General features: G+C 41.4%; 1 protein-coding gene across 1 annotated transcript in view; it reads left to right on the top strand.

The window, feature by feature from the left end:
- plxna2 (plexin A2) overlaps positions 1-13,919 on the top strand; it is a 200,374-nt gene that overhangs the window by 169,296 nt on the left and 17,159 nt on the right. Inside the window, exons 23-26 of the mRNA XM_042004363.1 lie at positions 6,716-6,782; positions 6,988-7,134; positions 7,709-7,868; positions 10,613-10,716. Of these exons, the coding sequence (XP_041860297.1) occupies positions 6,716-6,782; positions 6,988-7,134; positions 7,709-7,868; positions 10,613-10,716 (478 nt within the window). The remainder of the gene's footprint in view (positions 1-6,715; positions 6,783-6,987; positions 7,135-7,708; positions 7,869-10,612; positions 10,717-13,919) is intronic.

The raw sequence follows: 13,919 nt of genomic DNA, 5'->3' as shown, positions 1-13,919 counted from the left end.
AGTAAAAAACCAATGCACATAGACAGTGGGGTGGACGAAAGCAACACAGCGTCAAATTGACCTGGATTAAGCTGTTATTTCACACGACAGCAGGGCCTGGCGTCACCTCTAAGTTTTCATTATCCTATCTCATTAGGAACACAGTGGTACATAATCCTCAGGTTCCCGCCATTGCAGCCTGCAGGGATAAATGTCCTACAGTTTTTACATTTTTCTCTCCATTTTTGTGAAGAATTTAAGGGATTACCAATTTGATATGGCTCTCTCCCGTTGTTGGTGTCTTCATCGCCTGTTTAGAGAAAAGCCGACAGTCATGCCAGCCAGCTGACTCACACCCATGTTCCGAGAGACAAACACACACATCTGTGGCGATAGGCAAGCTGAACATGTCTTGAAGCAGTATTTATATAAGTGCTGGGTATAGAATGAGGCTGCTGGGCTCTCTTTTGTTGTCATCTTCCTATTTATTTGTCTTTTTGCTTTTCCCCTTCATGTTGAAATACAGTTTATTATCTGTAACAGGATCCTGCTACAATACTCCCTAATATTCTGGCTAATATTCCCATTTGTTTTACTAGTTATTGATAGTATATGTTTTGCACCAGCATTGAATAAAACAATATGAGCATGACTAGAATTGAGTGATATTAGCACATTAAAATCAGTACAAGTCATTAAAAATGATGTCCCAAATGATACTAGCAAGGTTATATTCCAGATCAAAGTTAGCATGGCTACAAGGGAGCGCTAACATACAGGGGAGGGCGTCTGGGCCAAACTACTCTCTTTCTTCTTTCATTTATGTTACAGTGGCTTGAAAGTAAATCCTGAGATATGTTTGAGTTTTAGCAAAGAGCACTGCTGTACTCTCCACTCAGCTGTCATTGAGTACTTTTCTCTAGAGGGAAAAATGTCCACAAGCTAGCATGCTAGACCTTTTAAGAGAAAACCATTTACTCATAGCCATGTCAGGAAAAGATACAAAAATAGTTCAAAGTGCTGTGTGTTTTAGCAAGCTATCCTCCTAAAACTCATGAAAGTTTGATTTTTACAAAGTATTAACAGGGTTATTTATTAAAAGATAATGTTGACTACATTTTTCAACAACAAAACCCTTCAAAAGACTAAAGATGGAGATTTGCCTGCCTTACTTTAAGCAAACCCTGATCACCTGTAGCTTGTAGCATAAAAAAACTTATTACAAAAGATCTATTACCTTCTATTTTCTAAAACACCACCAGTGTTTAGCTAACATTCCTAAACAGACCAGTTGTAAATAACCTACAATGGCTGTGTTCTTTACAAGGACATCACTCTTTTTACTGGTGTTTAAGGTGTAATGGAAGTCTATTAACTAACATAATGACATGGTTAACCACAGTAATCTTAATTCAGGTGTTGTTTTTAATGCTTTGGTGTGGCTTAAAGGAAGGAAAACTATAGTATTTCCAAACTTGCATCATTCATCTAAACTGAAACCAAAATGTAAAATGGCTATTATAGCCTGCTGTTGCCTAGTAGATATCTAATGACCAACACAACAGCTAAATGAAAATGAGAATAGCACAGGAAGCATGCAAAAAGCTTTATGGGAAGATTTCTGTCGAGTGCTATGCAGTGGTGTACATCTGGGCTTTTAAAGAAAGTAAATCCAGGACGTGTACATAGTGCACAAAGAAGTTACTGTATGACCCATCTGCAGAGTGGTGTAATGTTGCCTATCAAGCAAAGCATCCTTAATTATTGAGCCCCTTCCCCTGCAATGAGTTTCAGTGGGATGATGGACTGCTATATGCTATCAATAGCCACTGCTCAGAGCAGAAATGCTATGACAGGAGGGTAACTGAGGGTAAAAAATGGGAAAGAGTGAGATTCAACAATGGAATTACAGTAAAACAGCTAATAAACATATAAATGAAGTAGAGGTTTTAAATGCTTTCAGCAAATAAATCACCAAGTTATGGGTGCATCATATTAAAGATGTGGTGTGCTCATAAACGCAGACTGATTTACAGTAACACTGCCTCCTTCATGCCTTCTCTTGCATTCCTCTCACATCTGCTGTCTTATACATGGGAAGATTATCTCCAGGTTGTATGTTTTTTTTTTTTCATATGTTGTATTATCTATACTTAACTGGGTATGGTCATATTAGATTAACCAAAAGTTGCTACATTCATTATTAGTAAAGACCTTACTTTTCAATAAATGTAAATTGATTTTTGATAAAAGGTGATGTAGAATTCATGTCTCTTGTCAAGTTTGCAGGCTTAAAGGTTGGATAAAGTCTGATATCTGACAGCTACATTCTTACAATTTATACTATACAATATGCTTATATTATTATTATTTTTTTTTAAATTGCATATAAATAAAATTCACCAAGAAACTTCCATTAATTCAGTGGTTCCCAAAATGGGGGGCGGGCCCCCCAGACAGGGCCCAGAGTTATGACACGGGAGGCACAGCAGGGCTAAATACAAGCTAATAGGTTTTTGCACTGCTAGCAAAACATTATTGTTGTCAATGAAAACAGGGCCCTGCAGAAAAAGTTTGTGCATTAATTGAACTTTATGTGCTTTTCCTTGAAAAGCTTGAAGGAGCTTAGGTAGTATATCACAACCTTTTGGCAAAGTAAGCTGGGTGCAAAACAAATCACTGCCATTTATTGGAGGAAGTAGTTTTATAATAGCTACAGAAAATACAGCATGTCTTATGTTTTTCGGTTAGTGGGTTGTGTCTGAATACCCAGGGGAATACATAATTTGTTGTGCTCTCTACACTTTTTTCCTATTATACTCTGTGTGTTATAGGAAAATTAAATATCTCATGGAGAATCTCACATTCATGCAGCAAAAAAAAAATCCTACTTCAGAGTCAGATATGTTCCTTGAATTGAGGTTTTTTTGAGTGTTTTTTTCATTAGAACTTTGATGCTTTCTAGTTTCTTTGTCTTGAGTGTGAAATGTTTTAGCTTTGCAGATACTTTGGTTCTAAAAGCTTTTTGAAAGCAGCATGTAGGCTTTGTCTTTGATTTCTTAACAGTTGAGTGCACTAAGTGGAATCGATGAAGCACCCTATAATGTTTAGATTTTATTTCATTTTGAGAAATATGTTCTTGCTTGAAGACTATTCCTTCTCTTCTCATGTCTGTGGTCACTGGTCTCTTTATCTGCCTGACTCTTACTTCTCAGATCTTTGTGGCATTAAGATGAACCCCATCAAAACAGCTTTCAATGGCCACTTCCTCTTACATTAAAATGCATTCTCTTTCTTCTGCTTAACTTTTGCCACTCTTTAACCAGCGTCTTTATCTTCTTCATAATGCGTTTTTAATGGAATCACAGAACATTGCTTCTATCACACTGGGACTCTTCAATCTTGTATTATTTTTCTTCTCAGCATTTTTGTAATGAGATTTCCGCCCATGCAGAGCGATGGAGTACAGCATTATTAAGAGCGCAAGTATTGTGTTTGGCATTAGTTTCATTGAACGACGTTTCACTGGCTGCTAATATAGCCCCCACCCCTCCACTCTATAGCTACTATTAGGAGACCAAAGACTGGGGCCCGCTCTTAAACACCATGTGGGATAATGAAATCCTGATGTTCATTAATGAAACCCAATTAACGGAAAGAAGGAAATGGAGGAAGATGGGAAGGACAAGAAGGAAAGAAAAAGGAGGAGAACAAAGTGCCCCCCACCATTCAAGAGATGTATTTAAGGGGGAATCAGCACAACCTCTGCACAAAAAGCTTTATTTGACTTCCTTCTTCAGGACTTGCTGAGCTTATTAAAAAGCTTAATAGGTTCCATTAACTTCTAACACACTCAAGTCTCCTACAAGTAAAAAGAGGTTAGGGTAGGGGGGGGTTGCATCGTAAGCATCAGAGGGGTGGAATTCTTGTAAAGGAAGGAGGGCAAAGGGGGGGAGCTCATCCAAAAAGATTTACAATGTACATTAACTGGCCCTTTGTCAGGTCCAAGATGCTAGTACTGGGTTGGAACCACTTTTTCCTCCAGAACTGCCTTAATTCTTTGTGGCATAGATTAAACAAGGTGTTGGAAACATTCCTCAGAGATTTTGCTCCATATTGACATGACAGCATCACACAGTTGCTGCAGGTTTGTCGGCTGCATCCATGATGAGAATCTCCCATTCCACCACATCCCAAAGCTGCTCTACTGGATGATTGTGATTGGGGAGGCCATTGGAGTCCAGTGAACTCATTGTCATGCTCAAGAAAGCAGTTGGAGATGATTTGAGCTTTGTGACATGGAGCATTATCCTGCTGGAAGTAGCCATCAGAAGATGCTACACTGTGGTCATAAAGGGATGGACATGGTCAGCAACAATACTCAGGTAGGCTGTGGTGGTTAAGCTGTGTGGCATTGGTATTAAGGGGTCCAAAATGTGCCAAGATGAGCAACATTTCTCCATCTTCTATTGTCCAGTGTTGGTGAGTCTGTGTGAATTGTAGCCTCAGTTTCCTGTTCTTAGCTGACAGGAGGCACCTGGTGTGGTCTTCTGCCGCTGTAGTCCATCTGATTCAAGGTTGGACGTGCTATGTGTTCAGAGACGCTGTTCTGCAGACCTTGGTTGAAACCAGTGCTTTTTCTACTTCCTGTTGCCTTTCTATCATCTCCAACCAGTCTGCCCATTCTCCTCTGACCTCTGACATCAACAAGGCATTCTGGTCCAGACAACTGCTGTTAACTGGATATTTCTCTTCTTCAGACCATTCTCTGTAAACCCTAGATCAGCGGTTTCTGAAATACTCAGACAAACAACCATGCCATGCTCAAAGTCACTGAAATCCCCTTTCTTCCTCATTCTAATGCTCAGTTTGAAACTTCAGCAAGTTTTCGCTGCCATGCGATTGGCTGATTAAATGTTTGTGTTGACAAGAAATTGTACAGGTGTACCTAATATATTGACTGGTTATTGTTGTACGTTATGGTTATGTACACCTAAACAGTCTTTTAATTTCAAGATTTTCATCTAAAGATATTATTTAAAAAATAATCTAGAATTTACCAGGTTTTAAAATGAAGTGAAAACACTTCAAGTGAACAACAACATTGTTTTTAATGCAGGATCAAATTACTGTATTTATGTATTGTGGAACAACACTTTTTTCTAGCTTAGCTTTTCGACACCGTTTACGTTCTCACTTAGTGCATAGAACTCAGTGAACTAATCGTCATGCCTTCCTTCTGCTGAAACATCACACTTAGCATGGGTTATTACTCAGCTCTGCATCCTCTCAGTTAGCTGCCAGTTGACTGGTCAGCAGATCTGTTCACCTACAGGTGTGGGAACCATTATTGCAGCTTTACCACACATCATTTGAAACAAAATACAGTATAAACCCTGTTCCACAGTCCTTCAGCTCGAGGAAAATTTCATGTTAGCGAATGAAAACAGTGAGAAGCCTTACTCTGTACCAGTTTAATGAGAGCCAAAGAATGACTGACACTTCTCGTCTCAGTGACCGTATTGTTAGCTGTCGTTACCTCCTTGCTTCAGACAATCCTTCCAGTGCCCCTTGCTTCGGTTCTTAGCTCCTGTTTGCAGCCCTGCAACACGACTTACCCTAATTATCTCCAATAATAGTCATAATCTCACTTCAGGTCCATGCAGAGCCTGAATAGGTATAATCATCCCAAGCATCATAAAGTAGACAGAAGCCTTCCAGCCTGCCTTTAATACCTGGTTTCTTCAATTCCGGCTAATCCACAGTTCAGCACCGAGACCCCTCCATCATATCCACCAGAGTAATCACAGTAATTTACCGCTACATTAAGAGGGTCATTTTTTTCCAACGCTTTGCCATTTGAATTGGTAACGCTCGTATACAGAGCTGTGTCGCAGTGATCATTTGCAACCAGGTGACAATCACAAGCTGTCACACACTTGCAAACAGCACTGCAGTCAGGGGAAGTGGGGCCACTTCACCATAGCATGTTAACTCATAATTAATGTGTGTAGCAGCTACATTAGCGCTACCAGGATGGTGTAAACCTATGTTGAGGAGTTGAACAGAAAAGACAAGGTAAGAGAGACCTAACCCTTTCATCTAAGCTTCATGCTCATTAACCATCCCTAGTTTAGCTCTTGTACTTCCATGATGGTTTTAACAATGTATATAAGAACAAAACTTATTACAAAAAAAGAAGTTATATGCACTCTTCATGTAGGTTCTGGGATAAAAACAGTAAGAGGTCATTGCATGATGTTTTTTTCATGCCCAATCAAGCCCAGCAGCAAGCTGCACTATCTGTGATTGACTGGGAAGGGGCAGAGGGGATGGGAGGAAATGAAAGGAGAAGAGATCGTTTTGGCTGTGTTCAGGCGTTACCTGGCTGTGACAGCGCTCGTCTCTCTCAACAGCTGAGGCTTGTCACAGCTGCTGATGTCCCGCTGCGTTGAACCACACATGAATAATCAACCACGCACATACATGCGCTCGCGTGCAATCGCTCGCACCCACAGCCATGTCTCTGCTCACTCACTGTGACCGCAGCGTTGCAGGCAGCACACAGGCTAAAACCACCGGCAGGATCCAGCCAGCCAAGATGTCGAGATAATCTCTCTGCCGTTTTTTTTCCTTCATGAATTATGGAGTGCTTTTGTCATCTCAAAGTTTTGGTTTATTGAGAGAGGATAACGCTGCATTTTGTTTCTCCTGTTCATTGTTTTTGTCATTACAGAACAGAGTCTGTTGCAGAGAAGATGCTTACCAACTGGTTTGCCTTCCTCCTTCACAAATTTCTCAAGGTTGGTGCACCAAGCAACACATGCATGAATCCCTCTTTTATAAATCTCATTATTAAAGTTTCCAAATAAAAAAACGTGTGAGTGTACAGTAGGTGTTAAAGTCTGCTTGTTTGGCTTTTAGTTTTAATGTTGTGGTGTTCTCTCATGTGCGAATCTGTGGCTTTGTCTGCCTGTGCACGCACGTACGTGTGTATTATGTTCACAGGAGTGTGCCGGGGAGCCTCTATTCATGCTGTACTGCGCCATCAAGCAGCAGATGGAAAAGGGGCCCATCGACGCCATCACCGGAGAGGCCCGCTACTCCCTGAGTGAAGATAAGCTCATCCGCCAGCAGATCGAGTACAAAACCCTAGTACGTCACACTCCAGCAGCCGCACCAAAAGTTTGCACAAAGGCTCAGAGACATACGCAAACGTTGCCAAAATGAGATTCACACACTTACGCAAACACTTTTATTAGATGGTAGAAAAGAAAACATAACAAAATGCATCCCCTATTTTTGTGGGAATAAAAATTATCCCACAGGATCCCATGTTGGTTCAACATCAGTGTGGGTGCATGTGGCGACTAAAACACAACAAACACACCCCTCTCCCCTTACACATGCACATACATGGAAAAGAAAACAAGCTCCTGCACAAGCAGCCTGTGACTTGACAATGCTCTGATTGCTCTGACTGGGAATTTGGCTCATTACGTGCTAATACCCCAGCAGAGCTGGAAATTGGTGTCCCGCCGAAGGTGTGAAATTAGATTTTGGGTTGCCAGTAAGAGCGGAAATGGTTTCCCAAAGCTCCTGCTATGCTCCAAGGAAAATATAATGAGAGAAAAGCCTCGAGCTCACACAAAGTCCAGTCAGAACCAGGATACCTTGAGCTTCCATCCTTTTTTAATGTGTTTTCTTTTCCCTCATCTTTACATTCCAGATCCTAAACTGTGTGAACCCAGACAACGAAAACAGTCCAGAGATTCCAGTCAAGGTACTAAACTGTGACACAATCACCCAAGTGAAGGAGAAGATACTAGACGCCGTTTACAAGAACATGCCCTATTCTCAGCGGCCGCGTGCTGTCGACATGGACCTTGGTACGTCAAACAAACACACAAAACTACAGTAAACACACAATCCAGGCACTTGCAAATGCATCTGGCAGGTGTAAAGTCCTCCACACCGATAGCTCCATGTATCAGGGAGAGAACACCACGGCATGTGTACAGATTATCAGTGCATTAGCTTGATAAAAACTGTGTTGCAGCCAAACAGCCTCAGTGTGCTGCTGCCAGACCTTCTATCAAACTGACTGACAGTGTGTGGTGCATCTTTCTCTCTGGCTGTTTTCACTGCCTGGTGGTGCCAATAAGATGCAGTAGATTCAGACGAAGAAGCGGGTTTATTTTGTGTTGGTGTGCTTTTCGCTTCTGTGACGCGGCTGACCCAGGTAAGAGCTGACAGACTGGCTCACCAGCCTCACACCAGGCTCCACTCCCACGCAGTCTGCCACTTCCATCCGCGCCCATCCTTACCTCGCCTGCCATCGCTCTGTCCCTCTCATTTTCTCTCACTTCACATGGACAAGGAGAACAAAAGCCTTCCTCTGCTTGCTGCAAATCAGCGCTCGAACAGTCTCTCCACAACCTTGCCCTCTCTTGAAAATAATTGCATCTGTGTGAGACTGTTTGTATGTGAGTTTCACATAAAAACAGTCTCCACAAAAACGTTTTTCTTATTTCTACTACAGATTTGAGTGTAGGTTAGAGAATTTTAAAAGATGTTGTGCCAGGAAGACATGTCATGTGGTCATCTGGCAGAGACAAGTAATAAAACCCAGTCAACAAGGGGAAAATCAATGATCACTCCCAGCACGAGGCCTACAATGGTTATCTGCTTCCCTGTCAGTATCAATATTATTATTTCATTACCGCACAATCAGCCAATACCCTCCACCAGCTCTGCTTCCTGCTTCTACCTGCTTCCTATTACTTTCCCTTTGAAAGGAGGTCATTTTCTCATCGTTTGCTTTTTCATCCTGTCTTGTCTGCTCTGCTTTTCTCTTCTTCAAGACTGTGATGGGCCAACTACTGCATTTGTGACACATGTACCAATTAAAGTGAGCAGCCTGCCTGCATATACATCTTACAACTGCTCATGTGGAATCTTAAATTAAGATGTGTATCAATCCCTGTCTGAGCACACAGACACAAGAATACTGTCTGCACAAAGATCTGTCTCTTACTGTTGCTTAGTTTAATTAGCTGTGTTTCTTGAAGTGGTTCTGTTCAGGGTTGCTGGAACCTTGGAGCCATTCAGCTTATATTTCTACTAGTTTTAGCTGCACTATGAATAAGCAGGTGCACAATCTGCGGATGGTATTTATTATCCTTTTGTGTCAGCCTGTAATAGATAAAACTTCAGCCATGACTCATTTCTTTATATGTGCAGCCATTCATTGAATGTGATAAATGGGAATACAGCATATACAGCAAAATTAAGCTCAAAGGTCAGTATGAGGTATGAGCAGATTTATTTCCACACAGTTTGAGACCTCTCAAACAAACTTTCTTGCAATTCCAACTCAGGAATAGTTCAGGTTTTGGGGAGGACTTTCCAAAGCTCTTCTTTGGATATTGGCTGTCTTTTGTTATGTTCTCTGCCCAGATGTTCCCACACTGTTTCAGTAATGTTGAGGTTCAAGCTCTGGGGAGGATTCATCCCTCCATTAGACCTGTTGCCACTGATTTTCAGTCCAGTTCTTGTGTCATACCTCAGCATTTTCTCCCTGTTTCCCTTCCTTAAGAATGGTTTCTTGACAGCCACCTTTCCATGAAGACCATTTCTGATAAATCTTCAGCCAACAGTAGATGGATCAACTCAAAGTCCAGAAGTATCTCTCAGGTCTTGTTCAGATCTTTGATTTTCACTCCTTTAGTCCTCGTCTTGTCCAATTTCAAATACTCTAGGGACACTCTACACACCATCTTGAAATGTGACAGATTTGGGGCTAAAAACTAACTGATAAGGACCTGTCAGTGCAAAACTGCCATTTTATATCTGTCAAACTGTCTTATCTCTGTTTTGTTTTTGTTGTTTTGTCTTTTGTCTTTTTCAGAAACAACTACAGGATTAAAAATCAATTCTTTGTTTTGTTTTATGTTCTGCTTTTTTCTTAAAATAGGTGCATTTCTATGCTTTAATGAGTCATCAGTTAATGTTAACTGGCTTAAACAAAAGCACACATTCCTATTTCAACAGTGGTGTCCAGCTCCGGTCTTCAAGGGTTGCAATCCTGTGGGGTTTAGATGTTTTCCCTTCTCAGGCACTCCGGCTTTCATTAAGTACTGCCCAAGCATGTAAACCCATTAATCTAAATCAGGTGCTGCAGCAGGAAACATCCAAAACCTGCAGGACACTGGCCCTCAAGGACCGACTTTGTACACCCCTGGCTTACAATGTTTAGGTATGAAGACTGTACTGAAAATCAGTGAAAAAGAAGTCAGCCTCCAAAGAAAAAACTTTGAAAGACTTAAAAAATCTGGAAGACTGTTCCACTGGACCTCTTTAAGGGATTACAAGAAACTGGCTCCTTGGAAGAAAAGTAAAAATGAGAGATGGTGTTTGATTTGTGTACTTTGATGTGTTGGATTCAAATAACTTGAAGTTAGAATTAGTTTGGTGTCATATGGATGCACAGTCCCTTCTAAGGTTTCTAAATTTTTTAAAGACATGGTAGTTTATCTGTATATGTTCAGTAATTTCTGCATGTGACTCAGTTTGATGAATTCGCCACAGGCACTTGTTTTATACCTGCACTTGTGTGCGTTTGTGCCCTCAGAGTGGCGTCAGGGACGAATGGCCCGCGTGGTGTTGCAGGACGAAGACATCACAACAAAGATTGAAAATGACTGGAAAAGACTCAACGCTCTCTTGCACTACCAGGTAAGCACACACAACCATTTTAGTGCAATGTCTTCTTTAATTACCTCTCAAACCTCACCTATGTTAAGAAAATGGTTATTTCAATTTAGTTCCTGCTGGAGCTTTTATCATGAAAATGGTTCCACTTATACAGGCAACGTTGATGTTTCCTGCTTTTGACACTACGGCAGCCAATTTCCAGACCCTCATTTGCATACTCACGTCTGGAGTGATCCAACTGACTCGCAGAATAGAGGACAATTACAGCACAGGTGCCAGGAGAGATGAACTCTCAGCTTTCCCCTCCTCCTTGGAAAGATGACGCTGCAGGAGGAAGATGGCTCTACTTTTCTCTCTCTCTCTCTCACTGCCTAGCTGTTTATCTTTACGCCAGCATCGTTTTGTCCTGCTTTTAGAGGCCCATATTTTCACTTTATGCCCCCTGATTAATAGCAAGAAGACTGATGAGCTAAAGAGGAGAAAAAACTGAGAACAAATGAAGTTCTGCATTTTTCAGTAGAATTTATGGCAGCTGAATAAAGAAGATCAAGGAGTTAGCGGAAGGTGAGAAGAAATGATGAAGAAGAGTAAAGGAATAAAGAAAGAAACTAGAGAATAAGAAGGCAACCATCTCCATAGGTCATGAATTTTTTTTGCAGCGCATGCTTGGCCCACCCTCATTAGTCAGCCAAGAGGGGCCATCTGCCTAAAGACTGCATGAGGTTTGATTCTGGGCTACCTGATTAAGAGGCCGGGTAGAGCAGTGCTGCACCATCTACAGGCAGAAAGTAGAGCTGAGGTGGCAGGGCTCAAGCCCTCCCTGCAGAGAGCGATTCTGAACTCCTGCCCCACTGGAACTAGCAGAGTAAATTAACAGATGCAGGAGTCATTAGAAGAAGGGACACATCATAGTGTCCTTCACACAGGACTTGGCACCACGCAGATTCTTTCCCCTTTGTCTTTCCCTGCTTGTCACCCTCCCTTCTGCTCTTGACTTTGTTTCCACTTTTAATTTACTTTTTTCTTTGCCTTGTTTGCATTTTTTATTTAACCATTTCACCCCCACCTCCCTTACCCACAGACGAGCAATGACAATTTTCTCCACCTTCATTTCATCCTTTCTCCCTCTCTTCCTCTGAGGCTTTAAGGACCTCATCTTGGTCTCTGCAGTGTTTTCCCTTGATGAAGCGCTTCAGTGTGCTTGCTTCTACACCATAATGGGCTCCTCTGTTGTTGTTTTTTGCAGATCTCTTTGCATCACAGTCTGTCTGCCATCGTTAGCCAAGGGATACACTACAGAGCACACAATGACATGCGTATGGCCACTCCACTTATTTCTCTTGCTCAATAGCAGATCAGAGGGCTTCTATTGATCATGGATCTAAGGATCCCCACGTAGAACATACTGTAAGGCCCAACACCGTACGACTTCAGAGACGATACCGATGGCTGTAGAGAAGGAATAGGGCAGTTGATGGTGGGGGGAGATCAGACATTTTTTGCTTCATTACTGTTTTGATGAGCTGGCGGTGGCCCCCATGTGTGAGGATGTGTGTTTGTGTCACACACCACAGCTCTAAATTGGCAGCTGTGACAACACATGAGGCTGCATATCACAACAAGGGAGCACAGCTCATTAAGCCTAACAGTGAGGGGAAAGGCTGGGAGAGGAAATAGGAAAAGGTAAAGAGGAAATAGTAAAATGGGGGGGGGGGGGGGGGGGGGGTCTGAAATCTACAAAGTGAGCATCACCTTGAGTATTTGCTAATTCTCCCATAGCTGTAACACGGGGACTAGATAGCTGCATTAAAATTCATAGGTCTCAGAGCTACCAAAGAAATGCCATTGGCTGTTTACCATGCCACATGGGAAATAATGGTTTACACAACTTGGATATGGAAATGCACACCTTTCCACTACACTAAAATTAAAACGTAAATGCACACACTGAAAATGAGCTGAGAATGTTTATTCATCACCTTTGTATTCACAGTCAGGGGACTTAACTTCCCTCTGACGACCGCTTCCTTTCTATTTTTGTCTACTTTTTTCACCTTGCGCGGATAAAGATAGAATATAGAAGCACGATTAAACATGCACACAATGCATGTGCAGACGTACAGCGTATACCCCCATGCTTTTCCTATACACAGAGGATCTGAGATAAAAGATTTATGAGATTGGAGAGATTTTGACTGATTGCTGATCTGGATCTTTCTTTGCTAATTAATCGTCCTCTCTGTGAAAGCCAGCTTTTCATCGCACCTTCCTCTTCCTTTTCTTCTCCCATATGTGCCATCTTGAGACAAACTAGTATTAACCTACCTGCTGCTGGCTACTATCTAAGATCTTAAGGAAGTCCTACAGCTACATGAATTAGACTTGAGTCACTTTAGTGCAGCATTAACATCATCATGAAATTAAATTTAGTCATTGTTTTATGATTAAACCTCCAAGCAGTTTCATGCATCCATTAACAAGTGCACAGTGGGAGTAATTACTGATGACTGACAAAATGTTTTTTCTATTAGAAGTAGCTTTTCCTTTATGCCACATCTGTTTGTGGGGGCTCACAGGCCATTATCTTCATTTATTTATTTATTTTCTTTTTTGGAGTACGATTTCTAATGTGCAGATAAGTGACAATAATTGCCAGGATGCTGCTTATTCCACATCCAAATTAAAAAGTAAAGTTTGGAAACTGTCCACCCCTCACTGCTGACCTGAATGTCCTGTTCTCTGTGGTGAAGGAAGAGGGAGAGCAGACACTCATGAGAGCTCCAGGAGAGCCTGCCAGAAAGATCCTGTTACCCACTTTGCAGACACCACTTGAGGCATTTTGGGCTATTTTCAACAGACCAGACACAACAGATAACATCGCACTGCTGCATGTTCATTAATCTAATGTTGTCTTGGTTCACTGTTATATTTGAAATCTTGATCGACATCTAGTAAAGATCGGAATATGAAGGCTTATTAAATGGTAGAGTATTAATATTGCACATTTTTAAAAAACAGTGTATATCATTAAATAGTAAAGGCATGTTTGGTTCATCCTGCAGTGCTTTTGCACTCTGAGTCATCTCCCCAAAAGCAACAGCTGTAGAATTTATAAGAACTTGCAGAGATTGCTAAGTGATGCATTTACTTCAAACCCAACTTGTAAATAACTGTGTTTTAAACTGTTCAGCCAGACTAAAAAAGGAGTATCACACTTTAATATT

Source organism: Melanotaenia boesemani, chromosome 13 (assembly GCF_017639745.1).
Source record: "Melanotaenia boesemani isolate fMelBoe1 chromosome 13, fMelBoe1.pri, whole genome shotgun sequence".
NCBI lineage: Eukaryota > Metazoa > Chordata > Actinopteri > Atheriniformes > Melanotaeniidae > Melanotaenia > Melanotaenia boesemani.
This window is presented reverse-complemented; position numbering and strand designations above follow the sequence as displayed.